Source organism: Neovison vison, chromosome 5 (genome assembly GCF_020171115.1).
Source record: "Neovison vison isolate M4711 chromosome 5, ASM_NN_V1, whole genome shotgun sequence".
Taxonomy (NCBI): Eukaryota; Metazoa; Chordata; class Mammalia; order Carnivora; family Mustelidae; genus Neogale; species Neogale vison.
Genome location: NC_058095.1, coordinates 46,842,453 through 46,862,279, shown reverse-complemented (window position 1 = coordinate 46,862,279; position 19,827 = coordinate 46,842,453). Strand labels below are relative to the sequence as shown.

The 19,827-nt window shown below is 57.1% G+C and overlaps 3 protein-coding genes and 1 long non-coding RNA gene across 6 annotated transcripts; all 4 read right to left on the bottom strand.

The window, feature by feature from the left end:
* Positions 1–3,511, bottom strand: HOXB7 (homeobox B7). Its single transcript, XM_044248776.1, has 2 exons — positions 2,998–3,511; positions 1–869 (listed from the first exon to the last, which is right to left on the bottom strand). The coding sequence occupies exons 1-2, from the start codon at positions 3,395–3,397 to the stop codon at positions 616–618; spliced, it is 654 nt and encodes a 217-aa protein (XP_044104711.1). The 5' UTR covers positions 3,398–3,511; the 3' UTR covers positions 1–615.
* Positions 3,512–3,853: 342 nt separating this feature from the next.
* Positions 3,854–4,525, bottom strand: LOC122907732. The gene is made up of 2 exons (XR_006384746.1): positions 4,383–4,525; positions 3,854–4,085 (listed from the first exon to the last, which is right to left on the bottom strand). It is a non-coding gene; the product is annotated as an uncharacterized LOC122907732 (long non-coding RNA).
* Positions 4,526–5,596: 1,071 nt separating this feature from the next.
* Positions 5,597–7,859, bottom strand: HOXB8 (homeobox B8). Of its 3 annotated transcripts, none has more exons than XM_044248772.1 (3): positions 7,647–7,859; positions 6,895–7,366; positions 5,597–5,970 (listed from the first exon to the last, which is right to left on the bottom strand). In XM_044248772.1, exons 2-3 carry the CDS (start codon positions 7,316–7,318, stop codon positions 5,663–5,665), a joined length of 732 nt encoding a protein of 243 aa, XP_044104707.1. In that variant the 5' UTR covers positions 7,319–7,366; positions 7,647–7,859; the 3' UTR covers positions 5,597–5,662. The 3 variants fall into 3 exon arrangements, with proteins under 3 accessions (XP_044104707.1, XP_044104708.1, XP_044104710.1); XM_044248773.1 differs by having other exon boundaries at positions 5,597–5,967; XM_044248775.1 differs by having other exon boundaries at positions 6,895–7,651.
* Positions 7,860–13,910: 6,051 nt separating this feature from the next.
* On the bottom strand, positions 13,911–19,156 carry HOXB9 (homeobox B9). Its single transcript, XM_044248771.1, has 2 exons — positions 18,591–19,156; positions 13,911–15,898 (listed from the first exon to the last, which is right to left on the bottom strand). The coding sequence occupies exons 1-2, from the start codon at positions 19,105–19,107 to the stop codon at positions 15,663–15,665; spliced, it is 753 nt and encodes a 250-aa protein (XP_044104706.1). The 5' UTR covers positions 19,108–19,156; the 3' UTR covers positions 13,911–15,662.
* Positions 19,157–19,827: the final 671 nt, after the last annotated feature.

Below are 19,827 nucleotides of genomic sequence, written 5' to 3'. Positions count from 1 at the left end.
TTCTTTTTTAAATTGTGTTTTTATTTCTCCATCCTTCAGGTACACATACAATGTAAAGGGGATCACAGGGGCTGGCGGAAGCAAGGAGCATCGGGTAGGCCAGGGGCACAGAGGGGACACTTGAGCTAGTCGGTGGGTCCATGGGGCTCCCTAAGGCCCCTTCCGTGCTGCTACTGGTAAGGTGGGGGTGGGGGGTGGGCTCAGGAGGACAGGGAACCACACACCTTAGTCCAGACCCACATAGCACAAAGACAGCATCAAAGAAAGAAGCTTACAAAACAGCGAGATTTTACAAAGACCTTACAATAGCGACATAGAAAAGGGGAGGCAGAAAATCTAGAGAACAGGTAGGTAGGTGATGTTCCTCCCATAGCATACAAAACAAACCCACCGGGCTTTTCTATAGGTAGTATGGTGTGTTTTTTTTGTTTGTTTTTGTTTTTCAGTGTTAAGAAACCAAAATTCCACCGTCTCTCCTTAAAAAATTTTAAACTGCTTTCCACTATTTAAATAGTTTTCCCCCTCCCTATTTAATTTGAGTTTCCTGGTTCAGTTCTCAGAGCTGGGCTTCAGCCCTCTCTCTCCCTTTTTGGCTCTCTGCCCTTTCTCTGGCTCTCACTCTTCCTCCTCCTCCTCCACCTCGGCCTTGTCCTGGCCGGTGGCCCCAGGGCCCGCGGTCTTGTTCTCCTTTTTCCATTTCATGCGCCGGTTCTGGAACCAGATCTTGATCTGTCTTTCGGTCAGGCAGAGCGCGTGCGCGATCTCGATGCGCCGCCGCCGTGTCAGGTAGCGGTTGTAGTGAAACTCCTTCTCCAGCTCCAGGGTCTGGTAGCGCGTGTAGGTCTGGCGGCCGCGCTTTCGGTCAGTTCCTGCGCACGGTATTTAAAGGAGAATAATCAGTGCGTGTGGGAAAAGCCACAAGACTGCCCACCTCTTCACAGACTCTTAGGTTTGGGGTCAGTGGGTGGAAGAGCCCATTTCCCCAGTAAACCAAAGTCTTACTTTCCACACCCCTCAGCGTGTGCCTTCCCTCTTCCCTCAATGTGCAGGACTTTCTCGAGGCCTCTTGAGGCAGCCGTCCCCACTGGCCACCTGGAAAGTCTTCCGGACTAGGGCTCCTGCACCCAAGATTTAACCGGTTAGCTTTTAAAGGCCCTGCACCTGAGGGGTGTTATGTGGGATGAAGGAAGTCTAATCTTCCCATCACCCCTGGGACCAGGCACCCTAAGACTCCCCTTTTGGATATGGACTCTGAAGATCTTTAGGTAAGAGGCCACGGAAACCATGCAGTTGGAGTGGGGCTCTAGGCCTGGCCTCAGTGCTTTTCCCAAAAAGAAAGGAAACAAAGAGGCTCACAGACCCAATCTCTCTCTCTCTCTCTCTCTCTCTCTCACACACACACACACACACACACACACACAGCCTGCTGTGGAACGAGGAGGAGGTGAGAATCTGCAGATTTCCTTGGAGCTTGGAATCGGCCAGAGAGCAGGAGCCCTATAATGACTCTTTCCAGTGAGTGGCTCAGGTTCAGACAGGGACAGGCTGTCTGGCCTGCCCACCTGCCCAGACAACCCAGTTTTCCAAATCAATCTCTGGGCCTCCGGGAAGGCACAGGAGAGACAGCAGCCTGGTTTGGGGTGGAACATATCTGGGGAGTGGGGGCTGAAGGGCAGAGGTGAGCTTTCCAGGTTAGGCCAAAACCCTGAGGAACCTGAGGGCATACTGGGGGAGGAGCTGGTGCCAGCCCTCCTGGGAAGTAGACATGGGAGGAGGGCCTAGGGGCCCTAATTTCAAGTCAGATAAAAGCCAAGCTGAAATGTTTACGAGCAGAAAAATTGGGGCTTTGATAAATCAACTGGAAAGGCAATTGAATTATGGAGCAGGTAATGGGGACCGTGACCACCAATACTGATGGTGTAAGAGCTGGGCTCCTTCTGACTGGACTGGGGAGCCTTGGACCACAGTCTTGGGGCTTTTGAACCTTGGAGTTGGTCCCTGAGCCCAGGGCAGCATGAAGAAAGAAGTCTGATTTAAGCTAGTCAGGAAACCCCACAGAGCCTGGGTCTCTTGGGGCTTCTGAAGCAGCTGGCTCAGTGGCCTGCACTCTCTAACTCGTGATGCAGCTCCCATGGAGTCCTAGTCTCTCCCATAAGAGGACAGTCACCCTTTTGGAATGATACCTGCAAACTTGCTGGCCAGTTCTCCAGGGGGCACTTAGGAGCCCTAGGCAGGGCACCTGAGGAAGCCAGCTGTACTCCTGTGGGGCTTCTGACCCCTTCTCTAGTTCTGCTTCCCCCTTCCCAAGTTCACTGGGGGGTCAGGAGCCTCATCTCTCTTGGCCTCAGCCCCCCTCTCTCCACCTGCCTCTCTGGCTCTGTGTCCCTGGCTGGATCTTCATCTCTTCTCAAACCCCCTCCTTCCGCCAAGCCTCTAGAGCCCACCTCTAATTGTCCAGAGGGGAATAATGGGGGAGCGGGGTTGGCTGGGAAAGAGGGGGAGGGGAGAATTGCTCGGCGCTGCGGGCCCCCTCCCCCAGATCTTCAAGCTGGGGCTGGGGGACACACCCAGAGCTGAGATCCCCGGCGGGGGAAGGGAGAAGGGAGGGGGGAGACCCTAATGGCTATTCTCTGCAAACCCCAGCCTTCCTCCACAAGACAAACGGCCTCGTCTCCAGCCCGTGCCGGCGCGGCTGATAAATATTTAAAGCTAAAAGGCCAGGAGGAAAGGTGGGGGGCAGGCGGGGGGCTCGGAGCGCCACGGCGTCGGCGGAGAGAGATCCGCCGAGGGAGCAGAAGGAGCCTGAGAGCACCGAGCAAAAAATGGGGGTGGGGGCGGCGCGCCGGGCTGCGGCGGAGGGGCTGCCGCGTCCCCAGGGCCGACCTCCCACCGGGAGCAGTCTGGACGCGGAAAGGAGCACTTGGCCGGGAAGGGGGCGCCTTCCGGGGAATGTGCTCGGGCCACTGCGGCTCGGGATGGCTCGGTGCGCGGCGTTACCTGAGCTTCGCATCCAGGGGTAGATCCGGAAGTTACTCTCGGCCGCCAAGTCCGAGTCCCTCTGCTCCTTGGCGCCCGCCGCCTTGGCGGAGTCGCCGGGGCACACCCCGGAGAGGTTCTGCTCAAAGGGCGCGCAGTGCATGTTGAAGGAACTCGGCTCGAGCCCGTAGCCGGCCGCGTAGACGCCGGCTGCACTCTGGCCCGCCATGCCCCCCCCGCCGGGGTACAAGCCCTGCATCGAGGCGGCGAAGGAAGCGCCCGAACCCGCTCCATAGCCCGGGCGCTGGGGGTTGGAAGCAAACGCGCAAGAAGTTTGTTCAGGGAAGGCTCCGGTAGCGAAAACCGAACTTGCGGCTGGATATTTAGAAAATAAAGCATTCGCATAATACAATGAACTCATAATTTGGCCGGATGATTTGTAGGCAGGGACGTTTTAGTGTCGGTTTTACGAGATTCCTTGATATATTACAGAATTAGAGTCCAGATTTACACCAAAAAGGACCCCCTTTTTCCTCTCCGGACCACGTGACCCCACCCACGTGACGTCCGCTCAGCCAATGGCCGGGCAGCCTCCCCACGGCTCCCGGTAATGTGGAAAAAATTGTGTGGCGTTAGATTTATAAAATATGATCAATAATGAATGGGAAAGCCAAGCCCTGTGGATTGGGGCTGGGGGCTCAAGGGCCGCTGTCGACCCCCTTGGGCTGGAGGCAGCTTGCAGGCGAGATTTGGGGAGGAAGGGATTGAGTGGCAGGGAAAATAAATAACCTCCGAGCGATCCGTGTTGTCATCCCCCCCGAACCCCCCCCCCCGGTTACCCAACGAGAAACAAATGCAGGGATTGCCCGCAACTGGGTGGGTGGGTGCGGGCAGGTCACGTCTTTATTAATCTGGGCCAGTTCAGCCTGGCTGGGCCTTTGGGGGAACTTGGTCCAGTCCTCCCGAGGTGAGGAGCGGAGGTGAGCCCGGCTTCCTTGCTCGCTCTCGATGCCCCCAGACATACAGGCAGGAATGGAGTGAAGCTTCGTGGGTGCTCCTGCAGGCGCGGGATCCAGCCCACGGGCTCTGGATGATGCGGTTTCTGGTGGCTTAAAAAAAGGGGGGGTTGAAAGTAAAAAAGGAAGGGGGTGGGGTGAGGTGGGTGGGAAGAGAAAGGAAGAGAGGAAGGCAGCCTGGGTATACTGCTCTCCTGGTTCCGGGAGGCGGATGCCTCAAGTAGAGCGTGGCTGCCGGAGAAGCAGGGGCAGCGAAGGAAGGAAGGCGGCGAGCCACGACCTCGGAGCTGGGCGAAGGTGGCCAAGTCGTAGAGAAGGAGAGGCGGGGGAGAGCACCTCTCCTCTCCTCCTGCTCCCCTCACCCACCCAATCCGGGAAAAATAAACGTACAAGCTTGTTCAGCGGCCCTGCACTCCACTTGTATCCACTCGCCCCCACATAGGCACAGACAGGAGAGGGCCCACAGAAACAAAGGGGGAGGTGGAGGGGGGGATACAGCCGCCAGCCCGGGCGCATCTCTCCGGCGTGGCCTCGGCGCCTAGGTCTCGCGCCCGCAGCCTCGGAACGCGAAGGGAGGGGGTTTCTCTGGGTTCCCCTCCCCCGTCCTCTCTCCTCCAATCAGGCGCAGCCGCCTCCCTCACCCCCTGCGCCCCTGGGCCAAGGGACTCGCACCACCTGCCTCCAGCCCCCGCCCCCTCCTCTGGGCTGCCTGGCCAGGCGGGCGCAAGAGCCCGGTGACCGGCTCCCCCCAGCTCTGCAAGGCGCCGGGGGCAAATGAGGAGCGCGGGCCCGGCCAGTCTCGGGTTCTCGCTTGTAAACTTTATTGTAACTCTTCCGCCCTTTTCAGGCGCAGACAACAGAACAAAGTATAGAGGAACAACAAAATATATAATTAGCCCTCCCACCCCCCAATAAAGCAATTCACGGATACAGGATACATTCTCTTCACAGTAAACCTAAGAACACTTTTAACAATTGCCCACAGCGCGCATGCTAACTAAAGTAACCTCTTTTGAGAAACACTTAAGACGAAATTGCCAAACCAAAGGGGGGGGGGGGTTGGGAGGAAAAGAGAGAAGCAAGAGAGAAAGCCAGCGAGCTAGGGAGGGCAGCGAGGAGAGAAGGGTTGGGAGGGGGAAATGAGGACGGAGAGAGAGAGAGAAAGAGAGAGAGAGAGAGGAGAGAGAGAGAGAGAGAGAAGAGAGAAGGAGAGGGAGACAGAAAGAATTACGGCGTGAATAGGCAGTTTCATGTTGTTGGGAGAACTTAGCAGAAATCGGTACCTCGGTCATTACAAAGAAGCACGTTCAAAGGAAAAAAGACCATTGCACAAGGAGGCTTTTTACACGGGGCGGGGACGTGGGGGGCTCAGCCAGGCCGCAGCCGCTCACCCTCGCAGGGCGAGGGAGTCCTTGCTTAAAATCCTTTTCTTTCCCCCCCGGCCCCCAAGAGAAGGGAAGGAGATCCACGGTAGCTCACACACAGAAGCTATTACGAGATACTACCACTAGCGGGGACTGGCGCGGCGGGGGACGCTGCGGCGGGAGGCCGGGCTCCGGGCCCCGCTCGCGGGGCCAGAGCTCTCTCGGCGGGGGCGGGCGACGGCCGTGGCGTGGTCGGGGGACCCACGGACGCAGGGCGGCCGCGGCCCTGGCAGTCCCAGCTGGAGCCTACTTCTTATCTCCCTTCTGCGCGTCGCCCTCGTCCGCCGCCTCCGGGGCCCGCTCCAGCTTCTGTTTCTCCAGCTCCTCCTGCTCGCATTTGCTGCTGGGGAACTTGTCTTTGTTGTTCTCTTTTTTCCACTTCATCCTCCGGTTCTGGAACCAGATTTTGACCTGTCTCTCTGTCAGTCCCAGCGCATGCGATACCTCGATCCGCCGCTTGCGAGTCAGATAGGGATTAAATAGGAACTCCTTCTCCAGCTCCAGGGTCTGGTAGCGGCTGTAGGTCTGTCGGCCTCGCCTGCGTCCGGCGGCTGCTGGGAATGGGGGAAAAGGCGAGACAGGGTGGGGGGGGAGGGGAGGGTGGGGGAGGGGGCAGAGACGGAGAAGGTTGGAAGATTCGTGAACCAGCCTGGGAGACCAGTATAATAAGGGAAGGGGACCTTCTATCCCGTGCAGGGGCGGGGGCGCTGGGAGGCCGCGGTCAGCAATGGGGGGGGGGTGATGGGGATGGGGGGATGGTGAGAGGGATCAGACATCACTGACTCTAAGGGAGCCAGAAAGGGGGAGCCCCCTCCTCTAGTAACCAGCTCCAGAGAGTTGGGGGGGTAGTTCAAATCTAGTAAAAGTGCCATAAACTTTATAAGGAAGGGTGTGAAGGAGGGGGAGGGGGGAATAAGAATTTAAAAAGCCGGGACTGGGACAAGTGGACCCACCTTGAAAAGCCCCCAGAGCCTCTGCCCCAGAAGAAAAGTTTCTTCAGGGTAATTAAACTATAAAGCAATTGAGAAGTGCAAAAGTTGAGCGCCCCCACTCCCGCCGCCCTCTCTCCACTACCCCCATAAAGCAGTAAAAGGGGGGGAAAGGGATGAGAAGAAGAAAAGTAAGGCAGGGTGAGGGGTTTATGGATTCAGGAAATGTCGCTTAACGACCCCCCTTCAAGGAAAACAAAAACAAAAAAAAAAAAAAAGGAAGGGAGGGAGGGAGGAAGGAAGGAGGGAGGGAAGGAAGGAAGGCAGGGAGGAAGGAAGGAAAGAAGGAAGGCAAAGAGGAAGAAAAGGAGGAAGGAAGGAAGGGAGGAGGAAGGGAGGGAGGGAGGAAGGAGGAAAGAAGTGGGAGGCAATCGGAACGGAGCAGGCACGTCTTCCAGGAACTGGAGGAAATGCTCCCGGCCTGCCCGGCCCCCTGCCCGGCCTCCGGCCCTCCGCTCTCCCTTCCCGCCGGCCCCGACGCGAGCTCACCTTGCGGGCGCATCCAGGGGAAGAGCTGCGTGGGCGACGGGCTCTGCTCTGAACCTTCGGCCTCCTCGCCCAGGCCGCTGGCTGCGGCGAGCTTGCAGTCGGCGTACTGCACCAGGTCTGGATCCTGCGCCCCGAACAGGCTCTGCCGCTGCAGCGGGTCGTAGCCGTAGAAGTTGCCCGGGTCCCCGTGGCACGCCACGGCGCACGGGTTCTGCTGGTAGGGAGCGGTGGACAGCGACGACGGCCCGTGGTAGAATTCCTGGATTTGCGACGGGTGCTGGAAGCTGCCGCCGCTGCTGGGACCGTACACCACGGTGGGTCGGCCGCCCAGGTCCTGGGCGAAGCCGCAGTCATAATAATTGGGGCGCAGGGACTCCCCGGTTTTGTATTTGGAGAACAGTGAGTTGACGAAATAAGAGCTCATTTTATTGAATTTTGAGGCGGCGGCGGCGGCGGCGGCTGTAGTTGGGGGCTGTTGGGGAGGGGGTGGGGAGGGGGAAAGGGAGGGAGAGAGAGAGAAAAAAACGCGGATTCGCCGGCTCCTAGTCACCCTCGCCAGGAAAGGAGAGGGAAAGGGAGGAGGGGAAAAAAAAGAAAAGAAAGAAAAGGCGAAGAAGATCTCAAAGCCGCCACACTTTTTGTGATTTCCAGGAATAGAAAAGGACAGCGAAGCCTCCAAAAGTCTAAGCTTGCATGGCAGCCGCTGCTCGCTCGCCCTCCCCCCACCCCCCACCCCCCAAACAAAAATATACCGCCACTTAAAGAGGTCCTCGCTTTACATTTCGAAGAAGGGATGCCAGTTCATAAACAGTTTTCGGTGATTTACTTCCCTGCAAATGAGTTGTTTCATATTTTGCACTGTCTTTTCATGATCATTTGCATCCATTAGAAACCCCGCATCCTATTGGCTTCTCCGTACTCCTCCCGGACAGAACGCAGAGCGAGGGTGCGAGCGAGAGAGAGCGAGAGCGAGCGAGAGAGAGAGCTAGAGCGAGAGAGCGCCAGGGAGTGAGGAGAGAGCGGAAAAAAAAAAAAAAAAAAAAGGAGGGGAAGAAAAAAAAAAAAAAACACCCAGGGAGAGCGAGGAGGAGAGGGGGAGAGAGGGGGAGAGGGAGTGGGGGTGAGAGAGAGAGAATGAATACGGATTAAATCTGTTTAACTACCTACATTAATGAGATATCTCTCGCCTCACAACAAATCAAATACCTTCGCAGACCACCCCCAAAGACTGATGTGGGGGCGTCACGGAAAAAAACACGCACACACACATATACACAACGCGCCAGGCGTAGGCACGCTGTTAATTTCGCGATTTTAACGAGGCAGTTGGAGTCTTTTTAAATGTCAGGGTCGCTTCGGAAAAATGTAAAAGAACACGGTTTAATTGCGCCGAGTTTTAAAAGGTCCTATAAATGTAATTGGTATTTTAATACAAGTTATCAAATCATACAGCTTCCTCTCCTAAACATATTTTCAAACAAACGAGGTAGTCATATTTAAGGCTTTAATGATCAATTTCCTTATTATTGATAAAGGTTTAACTATCGTGTGGAGGGAATTGGCTGGGTAACCGGCCCCCCAAAAACGGCCGTAAACTCTTTAACAAACTATAAAACGCAATAAAGCCGGAGTCTGTTGTTGTTTATGCCGCAGCGCATAAAAGCTGTTAGCATTTTACGAGTTCTTTCCTCTACAGCTATAAAATTGCAGCTTCGACCGCCCCGCCGCCCGACTGCGGCGCGGTGGGGGTGACCAAGCCGAAATGAGAACGATGATGGGTTTTTTTCGGCGCAAACGGTGACTTTTCTGAGATTTTCACCTCCTTTAGCTTTGGCCAGCACCTGCCCCTACCTCCTACTCGGGAGCCCCTAAACCACCTCCTCTCTGCCCCACCCAGACCACTCACCCACTTTCCCTCATTAAACAAACAAGCAAGGATTTTCTTTGGAGAATGGTCCTGGCAGGCCATGAGGACGCAGAAGGAGGGGAGGAAAGAAACTTTCCGGTTAATGGGCAGTGGTAGAAGCAGGGAGCAAAGTTCGCCCAGCAAGCACCCAATCAGCAGTTTTGAACGACCTCCTTGGCCTGGAGAGAGGTGCTGGGATAGGGAGGAGGGTCTCCAGTCTGCGCTTTGGGGGAACCAACTTTGTGTGAGGGGAGTGAGGCCTGGTGCCACCGGCAGGATGACGCCCAGCTGGACAGTCCCATTCCTGCACCCAGGCCTTGAGACTTGCTAGCCAAGCTCAGCTGGTTCCCCACCTTCCAGGCCAGCCCTCCACACCTTCTGCGGCACCCTAGGGTGACAGCACATCAAAGGGAGGGAAGGGCCATGGAGGCCGCTGTTGGACACTGAGGCCCAGGTGCTTGGTCTTGAGGCTTGCAGTCCTATCCTCTCCTTGGCTCTAGGTAGAGGCTGCAGAGTGTATGGGGGGGGCACCTTTTAGCTTTCTGAGTCCGTTGAGCCACCATCACTACCTAAACTGACCTTGGGATAGAGGGGATTTGGATGGAGCAAGCCGACAGAGTCCCCCTTTTTCTCTCCTCTCTCCTTGGGGAGCCTATAGTTAAACCCAACTCTCTCTCCAGACCTGAGGTCCTGGGGCCTGCTGAGGCACAGCCTACAGGGCTGAGCTGTGTGGGTACCACGCTCTTCTGCCTTTGCCTTCCCCAGCCTTCCTGGACAACTGAGGGTGGTGGCCAGGTTTTCCAAGGCCCCAGTCCTAGGGTCCCAACCAATGGCCTCCTGAATCAGTTCACTGGCCAAGGAAAGGAAAGAAAGAAGGGAGGGAGAGAGAGGGAGAAAGAAGGAAAATTTCTGGTGACAAAGGTAGAGCCTTCACAAATACATCCAAGCCATTGTTTATTCACCAGAGGGTGGTTTGCTTTTGGAAGGGTGCTTTGGTGGGAGGGGGAATCCCATTTACCCCAACCTTTGTAAAAACGAAACCATCAGCTTTTTCCAAGAGGAAGTTCCCAGTAGAGCCACCGGATCCTTCAAAAGTGAATCGGGAGAATGGGAGAGAGGCTGAAAGGGAGGAAGGGAATGGAGAAGAGGAGGGAAGAGAGCCAGAGTCTTGGATTTTCAGTGCGAGGCTGAGGGGGCGGTGGAGGCAGCGGAAGGCACAGTTAAGTTGTTGCCGAAGAGAACATTTTTATCAAGTGCGGGGGATTTTATGGTCATGATTTGAGGACTCACCGGTGAGGTAGAAATTCAATGGCTTGTTCTAAATCATCCCTACACCGTGCCAGAAATTCCTGATGGAAGGAAAATGTTTCTATTATAAGAAAAAACAAGAAAGAGCGAGGAGATAATTTATAAACACCCAACGGAGCGCAGATTTATTAGAGAAACTCAACTTGAGAAACTCCGCTTGCCTCTTTGCACCAGGTCCTGGGGGAAGAGAAGAGAGACCGCGGCGGGGCTAATTTTAAGGAGGGGGGCGGTGTGTGTGTTTCGCAGGCAGGTTTGTCCTGATGGGGGGCACGGATCAGGCTGGGCCGGGAGGAAATGGAAGATTTGGAATTAAAAGAGTTGTGGGCATACAGCGCGCGGGTCTCAGAAGGAAAATTGCCCGAGCCCAGGCATCCAGGTGCTAAGTTGCGAAAGGACCCTTGTCCCCTAGGTTTGCTGGGGCCGCCGCGCACTGAGCCCGAGCTCTCACCTGGGAACCACGGAACGCTGGGGAACCGAGCCCCTGCTTCCTGCCGCCGTGCCTACCCCCACATCCATCCGAAAAACGCACACTTTTTTGGCTGCCCAACTTGGGGCGCGCAGAACAACCGAGAAAACGTACGAGGCCTCCCCACGCCTGCCGTTCTGGGGAGCCCCTGCCCCGCGCCTAGGTCACCCGGCGCGCGCCCAGCCCCGGCCGCGTACAAAGGCTGTGAAGCCTCTGTCCGTGCTGATCCGCCCCGCCGGCTTTGGGCACTTCCGAATCCGCACCAAAGCCGGGGATCCATGCCACCCCCCCCATGTTGTACCCCTACACCCTAGGCTGGCTCACCCGGTTCCCTCGGCTGCTGATCCCGTTTCGGGGCAGCTTGCTCTCCATCCGACCTTCTTCCGCCCGCTCGCCCCTTTCACCTGACCTGCTCACCCGTATCCGCAGACAGTCCTCCAGCCCCCTCCCGGAAAATCTCATTTTTCCGAACCAATTCTCCTCTTTTATTTTGCCCATTTCCCTATTCCTGTTATTATTATTCCTCCCCGTTTTCATGCATTTGTTGCCCTACCGACCACAGAAACTGGGTGAGAAGCACGGAGACCTCCTCCTGGGGGAAATTCAGAAAATTGACCATTTGAAGGGGTGGGGGGAAACAATAGGCTATATTTGAAATCTATAAAATGGGGGAAACGGCCATAATGAACCCTATATTTTTATTACGCGCAAATTATTCATGACTTTTGGTAGCGCTCAGTTCACAGATTCAGGGCCGACCAAGGTGCGATGTGCAGCCGCCAAGTCCGCAGCCGCCGCACCGGGGATTTTCGCGTGGAGCAAGGGTGCCATCTAGCGGTCGTCCTGAGAACAGGCGCCGCCGCCGCCGCCACAGGCTCGGCGGGTTTTTCCGAAGAGCCAGCCACCGAGGCGACAAGCGGGAGAAACTTTCATTATTAGCAGAAAAGGGGAGGGAAACGAGAGCAGGCGAGAGAAAAGCCATCGGAAATCAGGAAATGGCTCATGAAATTGTGCAGATAAGCTAAAAAAAAAAAAAAGCGAGGGGGTAGGAAAGCGAAAAAAGAAACCATAAGATTTTTTCTTCTGGTACTGACCCCCGACACCTCCCGTCCTCCACCCCCACCCCAACCCCCTAATTTCTGGCGGACCCCGCCAGGCAGTGCACCGTTTATGGCCCGTAAAAGGGGGGCAGCCGAGCACTTTTCAAACCCAACGCGATTGTTTCAAATTCTGAGAAGAAACAATTGGGCTTTTTGTGGGGGGCAGAGGAGGCCTGGGAGGGTGGGAGGGGGCTGTAAAAGGATCAAGAGGCTGCCCGCGCCCAGACGTCTGGCCTCGCTGGACCCGTGTGTGTGTGTGTGTGAGTGTGTGTGAGTGTGTGTGTGCGTGCGTGTGCGCAGGGGGCTTCTCTTTTATGATTCTGGAGTGGGTGTGAGGAACAAAGACAAGAGTCCCAACTGCGCTCTCTGAAGCTTGTGTGACAACAAAGTGTTCTTCCCTCCCTGTCCCTCTTCTCCCCTCTTTGCCCCCTGGGTCCCCCCCCCCACCCCCGTCCTCGGAAACCCCAAGTCCCGCGGACCCCGGGGCGGGTGAGTGTGGGGACCCCCCCACCCCATCCCCACCCAGGAGCCCGGCCCACCCATTCGCCCGCCAGCCCCAGAGCCCAGGCCCAGCTGCGGCTCGCTCAGCTCCGGAAAGTTTCCCCTCACTGTTTGCTTTGCTGCTGTTTAGTTTCTTAACCTTCAGAAATTGATACGCTATAAAGTTTTATAGCGGTCATATTCTTTTATGGCTGCGCGCACGGCACTGAATTCCTCTCCCGGCTTCTCCGTCTCGCACTCTCGCGGTCTCCCTCTCTGAATCTCTCGCTCTCTTTTATGACAGCAGATTTCCCCATCTCCGGCTTCCCAGCCTCCGCATCTTCGCCTTTGTTTGTCTGTAAAGAAGCCACCCCGGGCTCGGGACCCAGACGCCGCCGCCGGAGGCTTCCCCGGGAGGCCTCGCCCCCTGCCCCGCCGCTCTCCGTCCGGTTCCAGCCGCGCCTTGGCCGCTCCTCTAGGCGGAAGCTTGCCTGCTTGGCGCACCATCCGCGCCGGCGGGCTCCCGGGAGCTCAGGATGGGGAGGGAGCCTAGTCTACACAATCTCTAAAGCCAGATTCATTTTATGACCCGAATGGAACCCTTTCTGGAGGAGGCGGTTCCGGGGACCATACCCAGGGCCGTACGCAGGAGCGTCGCCTGCTCCTGCCTTTGGCTATCTGTCCGATTCTAGCTTTCCTTCGCTGGAGAGGGGTCGGCCTGGCCTTTTCACTTCCAGGCGCCTCTCACTCGGGACACGCTTTGTCCCCACCTCTCCTCCGATCCCTTGGGGGGCTCGGCGGGGCTGCCGCGCCGCTGGGGTGGGCCTGGCGGGAGGCTCGGGGCAGCCGAGCGGGCAGAAGCCCAATCCCAGCGCCCGGCCAGCCGGGACCCGCAAGGCCGCGGGGAGCAGCGGTCTTCCTAAGAGGCGCTGGTGGGGACACCACGGTCTGATAGGGACAGAAAAGTGCCTCTGGAAACCGAATTTAATTTTGGGGTCCGACTGGGAGCGATTTTTTCCCCCTGGTGAGACACTTCTGTTCCACTCCCATCTCCTCTCCCTGCCTGTCTATGGGAACTGCCTGCCCAGGCCTCTCCCTTTACCAAAAGACCCGCCTTACACCAAGACGACTACCCTGTGGCTCAGATCCGATCCTCAGATTCCGGATGGGGGTCAGAACCCTCAGAGGTTCCGTCCTTTTGAGTGGAAGGAAGGACCGCATGGCCTTCCTAAGGCCTCTCTCTACACCCCGCAGCCCAGCTGCAGGGAATGACTGAAGGAAGGTAGTGCCTTTCCCCTTGCATGCTATTTTTAAGTGGCCAAACCAAGGTGATGTTCTTGGCCAGCTGAGAGAGGAGCCGCTTCCAGGAATAACAAGGCAGGCCTTGCCTTTCCCTGGCTCTGGAATTGAGAGGGAGGTCTGCAGTGCTACTTTGGAGGATTATCTCCTGGCTCCCCGCAGACCCAGACCCCTCTCCAAATCACTCATCTTCCTTCTCATCCCCTTCCTGTCTCCCAGCTCTCCTGTTGGAAGGCTCTTGCTCACTTTGAGCAGAGGTCTTGGGACCCTGGGTCCAGACCAGTTCTTAGCTCCGCCAGGAAACTTGCTCTGCAAGGCCTAAGGAGACACCTCTTGGGCACCGACTCTCTTGTTTTTTCCAAGCTGCCCTCTTGGAACTAGGACGTCTACCTCTGGCCAGGTGAGGAGAGCCAACACAGAATGAGACACAAGGAGAGATTTATTTTCTAGAGTGATATATATTTTTTTGTTCTTTTTCTTGTTTTTTTTTTTTCTTCCAAAACAAACAATCAGAGCTCTAGGCCCCTTGCCCTCCCCTTTCCCACCCTCAACCCTCCCATATAAGCAACAACTGAAAACAGACAAGACGATCACCCCCAAAGAAATCACAAAACACAGCACAATTTCACAACAGCCACCGACAAAGCAAAGAAGTTCTACTGGAAATGTCCCCTTGCAGGGTCGGGAGAAGCAGGAGCAAGAAGAGTTCATGGAATTGAAGGAGACTGGACAGATGAGGAAGCAGAGGGAAGGAGGGAAGCAGAGAGTAAGCTTCAGCCCCTGATGCTTAGGTGCAATTTCGCCTCTTTCCTTTGCACGCGGGACCGTTCCCCAGAAGCGATCGCAGCAGCCGAGCAGACCGCCATCCAGGCCCAAGTCGCAGAAGGCACAGCCCAGCGCCTGGGGCAGGTCTCCCTTCTGTGCTGGGGCAGGCGGCCGCCAAGCCTGGGGCTCCTCTGCTTGGGTTGAAACATGGGAAGGATGGGGAGGAACGCGCCAGGCTGCCGGCGCTGGAGCCTTTGCTCCTCCCTGTTCTCCACAAGTTATCCCGGAAGGGAGCTCGGGAATCGATTCACAATAAATTCTCGGTAGGACTCTCCTGACCTGGCTTTCCTGCCTCTAGTGGGTTGAGCTCGCAGGGGATAGAAGGTGGATGGGTGGGGGGAGTTCTACAAGGGGCCGCTTGACTCGCTGGTGCAAGGTGGATTTAGCTGAACAGAGTTGATTTCAGAGCTGGGGAGGATGTGGAAGGATGCAGGGCTGGTTGCGAGCAAGAGAAGTTACAGTCTCTGTCAAGCAGGGCACAGAAGAACAGACGACATTGTCAAGGCTTACGACCCACGATTTGACCTCCTTTTGTTGGAAGGAGAGGAAAACAACATGCAGAATTAAACGTTTCCTGCAGCAGAATGTGTGTGCGCGCATGTGCATGTGTGTGTGTAACACCTTCCTAAGTCCTAGGATACCTTCCTAAGACTACAGCTCCTTTCCTTGCCCCTTCTAGCCCACCAGCTTGGGGGCTGAGTTTACCCCCATTTGCCCTTGGGTCCAGAGTGGGTATAGTTGGGGACTCCATAGAGATGATTTTGTGAGCCTCATTCAGGAATGTGTCTCTAGACATCTTCTTGATGTATATTTGTGTCAAGGGTAAAATCTGGGCTTGCTAGTGGTCTCAGGGCTGTTCTGCCAGATTTAGGGTGCGATGGTCTGCCTTTGGGGTGTCACTTCCTTTGAGTGTTGGCTGTGAGCTTTGCCTATTACTACTCTGGGCTCCAGGATTTATGTATGTGGGCTTCTGTTGGGCTGTATGCAGTTGGAGGGTCCCTGGGTGACTTTGGGGTGGGAGTGGGTAAGGGGTGGAGATAGGTAGGCTGGAAGTGAGGGGCTGGGGCTTCCCAGAAAAATTAAGGGGATTGCTAGGGGCTTGACTAGGGTCTCTCTTTCCTTGTGGCCCATCACCTTGTTAGAAGCCAACTACAAGTCAACCTTCTAAATCAACAAAACTTCCTTCTGAGACTCAGGGAGAAGAGAAGGACAGGTAAGGGCAAAGGGAAGGAGATGCTCTAGATGCAGAAAAGGACTTGGAGGAGAAAGACTCCCTTCCCCATTCACTTGAATACATCCCAGACAGCACTGGCCAGGCAGCCATCACTTATAAATACGCGTGAGATGGGGAAGGGGCGGGGAGGGCTGGGGTGGGGGGGGATCTTCACTCTTTGCCCTGTTCCTTATTCATTTTCTTCATTTTCATCCGCCGGTTCTGAAACCAGATTTTGACTTGTCTCTCACTCAGATTGAGGAGTCTGGCCACTTCGTGCCTACGGTCCCTGGTGAGGTACATATTGAACAGAAACTCCTTCTCTAGCTCCAACGTCTGGTATTTCGTGTAGGGACAGCGCTTTTTCCGGGAAGAGCGAGCGTGCAGCCAGTTGGCGGAGGGGTTGGCTGAAAGAGAAGCAGCGATAAAATCAAAGAAAGGAAGGGGGGATGAAAGCCCCATGTTCTCCTTCCAAGAGGACGTCCCCCTGGCCTCCACTCCCCATCTTGCATTGCAGAGAGGGGACCTGGGCCTTCGAGTTCCCAGAAAGGGTCCCCGTGATGGGCCAGGAGCTGCTAGTGACACTCTCAGGTGAGAGTTACTGGGGCAGAGTGGAGCCAAGCATGTACCAGGCTTCTCGGCATTTCCAAACCTGCGCCTGCCTCAGGTCTCCTCTTGATCTCTTTCTCCACTTGGGTCCCCACGGGTCAGGACTCAGGTCAAAGCCCCCCCCCCCCGTGGCTAAAGCTCACCCCACCTCCACCCCCGCCCCAGCAATCGCCAGACTAACCAGAGGCGGTTGACCTGAAGGGTCCTGGCCTTGGGTCTGGGGAGATTAGCATAGGGCTGAGCTGAGGGAGCACTGCAGCTTCTGTTCAGCCACAGCCGAGACACTTCCTGGCTCTCCAGTCCAGTCTGAGGACACCCTGACTTAATCACAAGCTTGGATCTCTTGGCCACATGGCAGCAGGCATGTGTGTCTGTAGATATCTTATCCTCCTCCCCCCCCAACACACCCGCAAACATGGGTTTGCACTTAGAGACGCAAACACCCAGCACACTCCAATTCACATGCAACCCAATTGCAACCATTTATCAACTCCAGCCTGTGGACAAGGGAGCGCCAGGGGCTCACAGATAACTTATGGTTGCAATAGTCTCTCCTTTTCCGCTCCTGCTCAGCTCGCAGTTTGGTTAAAGCAAGTTCAGGGAATTTGGGAAGCAAGATTGCTCCACTCCCAAAGTGGGGAAACCGTGGACGATGGGGGGTAACAACCCTTCACAGCACACCTAACTCCAACCAGCTCCATGTGGCGAGGAGGAGCAGAGAAAGGGGTAATTGAGTGGAAGGGGTGGGGGGGGGAGAAAACAAAAATATATACAGGCTTGTCTCCTTCTTACCGGCTCTCTCCCTACCCTCCCGAACTCAGAAAAGTTGCCAAATAAAGCAGAGCCAATTAAAAATAACAGCCACCCTTTGCTAGATTCTTCTCCCCAAATGAAAAGCACTGAATATATTTTTAAAAAATAATCGGGTTCCTCCTACACTAAGTACCGTGTCTTACCAATTTGCAGTGCTATTTCCTTAATGTGATTGCCTGGGATGGGACCCGCAGCCGCATTAAATATGAAAGAGGAAAAAAACTGTTAATAATTGATCCTAGCCAAACCGCTGCCTTTCAGTAATGGGCTTTCCAGGCAGAGTTTGGGGGTTTGGGGTGGGGGGTCCGTTTGGGTGTGAGCCGGGAGGTTTTGGGAAGAGCCGGTGTTGCCCAAACGTTATTCCGGTTCTGAACTAGGGCAGGCAGGAGAAGTAGCACCCTGCAGGGGTCTCAGGGTAGTGGGGGCAGCTCTCTATCCTCCAGCAGATGAGGACTTCCCAAGGGCCTGTGGGCCACTATGTTGATGGGAAATCTGGCAGGGCAAGGAGAGACGAGAAAAATATCTGACCCTCGCTCCCCCAAAAGAGTAAAGGGTGAGGCTTGTTCTGGCCAGCCTCGGGGTCATGTTTGGAGCTGAGAGCTCCCAACCAATTTGCCTTTCTCAACCTCACAAACGAAAAATACGAGACTCCCTCACCCCACCCCACATCCCGCCAGCAGCACCTCCTGGAAATTGGCCAGACTTGGGTTCCTGGCGGGGTGCTTCAGAAGGAGTGGGATATGGGGAGTAACTACCATCGGAGGGTAAAGTTCTCCGCCTTTCCGCAAGCCTCTTCCCGCCCCCCCACCCTTCCTCTCCCCAGGGTCCCTTCGGGATCTCTCCTTCTCCACTCTGGCTGTCTGCCCCGAAGTTCAGAAGCGATTCCCGGACTCCCCGAGAGGCGGACAGCTCTGGCTGGGACTTGGGAGCCCCGCGGAGCGCAGCGGGGGCTGCAGAAAAGGAAGCTGCAACCCGGGCGAGGATGCCAAGGAGGGGAGGGGGCGACCGGAGGGAAGGCTCCCGGGGAGGGGCCGGCGCATCGGGGGAGGGGGCTCAGCCACCGGGTCCTGGGCTTCCCCGCCCCTCCCGGCGCCGGCTGCGGACCCTGAGCGGCTCTTGCGCGAGATCTGCTAGGAACGATCCTCCGCCAAGCTGTTGCATCGCAAATAAAATCCTAATGAGCCCCCTCCCACTTCCCCTTGGCCGGCTTTTACGGTCTGCGCGTGGCGCGGGGAGCTCTGCCAGCCGGGCGGCCCCGGGCAGCCCCGTGCGCTCCCGCCCTCGCCCGCGCGGGCTCTCGGCCTCGCTGGCGGCCGCCCGGTCCCCAGCCCCGCCAGCCCTTCTCCCGGCCGGCGGTCGTCAGCCTCTTCCCAGGCTCCGAGCCCGAGCCCCGGGGGAGTGGGGGAAGGGAGGCCGAGAGGGCAGCGAGGTGGTGCCCGCGTCCCGGTTCCCTCCAGGACGAGGAGCCTTGGGGGCGGCGCTCCTCCAGCGGCCTCAGTCTCCCCTTCGGAGGGCACCCGGCTCGCTGGCCTCCTGCCTCCCTCTCCCCTCCTCCCCCGCTCGCTCTCCGGCCACCGCCGCGGTCTCCCTTCACATTGTCCGCAGTTTATTGCCTCTCCCCTCCCCTCCCCCTCGCCTGGCCTTCGGCCTGGTATTTCCTCACTTTTTATAACTTACTTTGATCCGGCCTCTCTTTGTCCTCGCTTCCTTCGCAAATTTTATTGTCCCCGTAGCCGGGTCTTTGATTAGACAGGACGGCCTCCCTGCCCGCCGAAGTTTCCAAACTGTACTCGGGCGTGCCCTGTTTGAGCAGCTCCCCAGGCGCGCCCAGCAGCGGCTCCGCCTTCACCGCCGCCTGGCCCTGCCCCGGAGCAGCTTCGCCGCGCGGCGCGGGCTCCAGCCAGGTGCGGAGGTACCTGCTCTCGGCCGGCGGGACGCCCTGGGGCTGCAGGTAGGGGTGGTAGACCGACGGCAGGCTTCCGGACGCGTGCGGGCTCAGCGGCGCCCAGGAGGCGCCGAACACCGGCGCTTTGGGCTGGAAGCTGCACGAGGGGAACTCCAGGTGCTCCGCGTGGCCCGGCTGCCGGGGGCTCGCGTACTGGCCGGAAGGAAACTTGGCCGGAGGCGCGTCCTCACTCTCGTGACTTATGATCGAGTCGACATAATAGCTGCTAAGCGTCCCAGAAATGGACATTCTCAGACATTATCCGGGCGCTCGCAGGGGGAAGGGAAGCGCTCGCGCGGCGGCGCCCAAGCAGGGAGAGGTGGCACCCAGACCGGTGTGAGGGCTTTCGGACGCGACCCCCCCAGGCCCCCACCCTCCCACCCCCACCCCCTGCTCAACTTCTCAGCCAACAAAGTACAGTGGAGCAGCCCGGCTCAGCGCTCCTTGCAAAATGATTGGTCAAAGTTTTTCCGACTGCCTGATAAAGCGTCAGCTCCGACATAAATCAATCGGGCGAGGGGGCTGCGCTCTCGCTGTCATCCGTCCGCACCGCATTCCATATCGAGGATGGATTGTTTTATGCTGATGCAATGTGCTATCACGTCAGGGCTCCGGCGGCCACGTAACCTCAGCCAGAGCTGCCGGCCGCCCGCCCGCTCGCCACCCCCCCTCCCTTTTGCAGGAAGGGGGGTTGTTCTCGACATGGGGCGGCGGGGGCGGTGGAGAGGCGGAGGGAAAGCAGCGGGCTGCCTCGGGAGGGATGCAGGCTGTGGAGCCCTCTCCCCAGGCGGGTCCGGGAGGAAGAGAGGGAGAGCCGGGCAGAGGGAGGGAGAGAGCCAGCCTGGGGCGCAGACCCAGAGGCCCACAGCATAATTAAAGAGGAGGTGGTCCTGTTCCCACCCCCCAAATGCGCAGCCATTCCACCCCGCAGGCCTCGTTTCCTCTCCTCTGTCCCCTTGACACAAGATG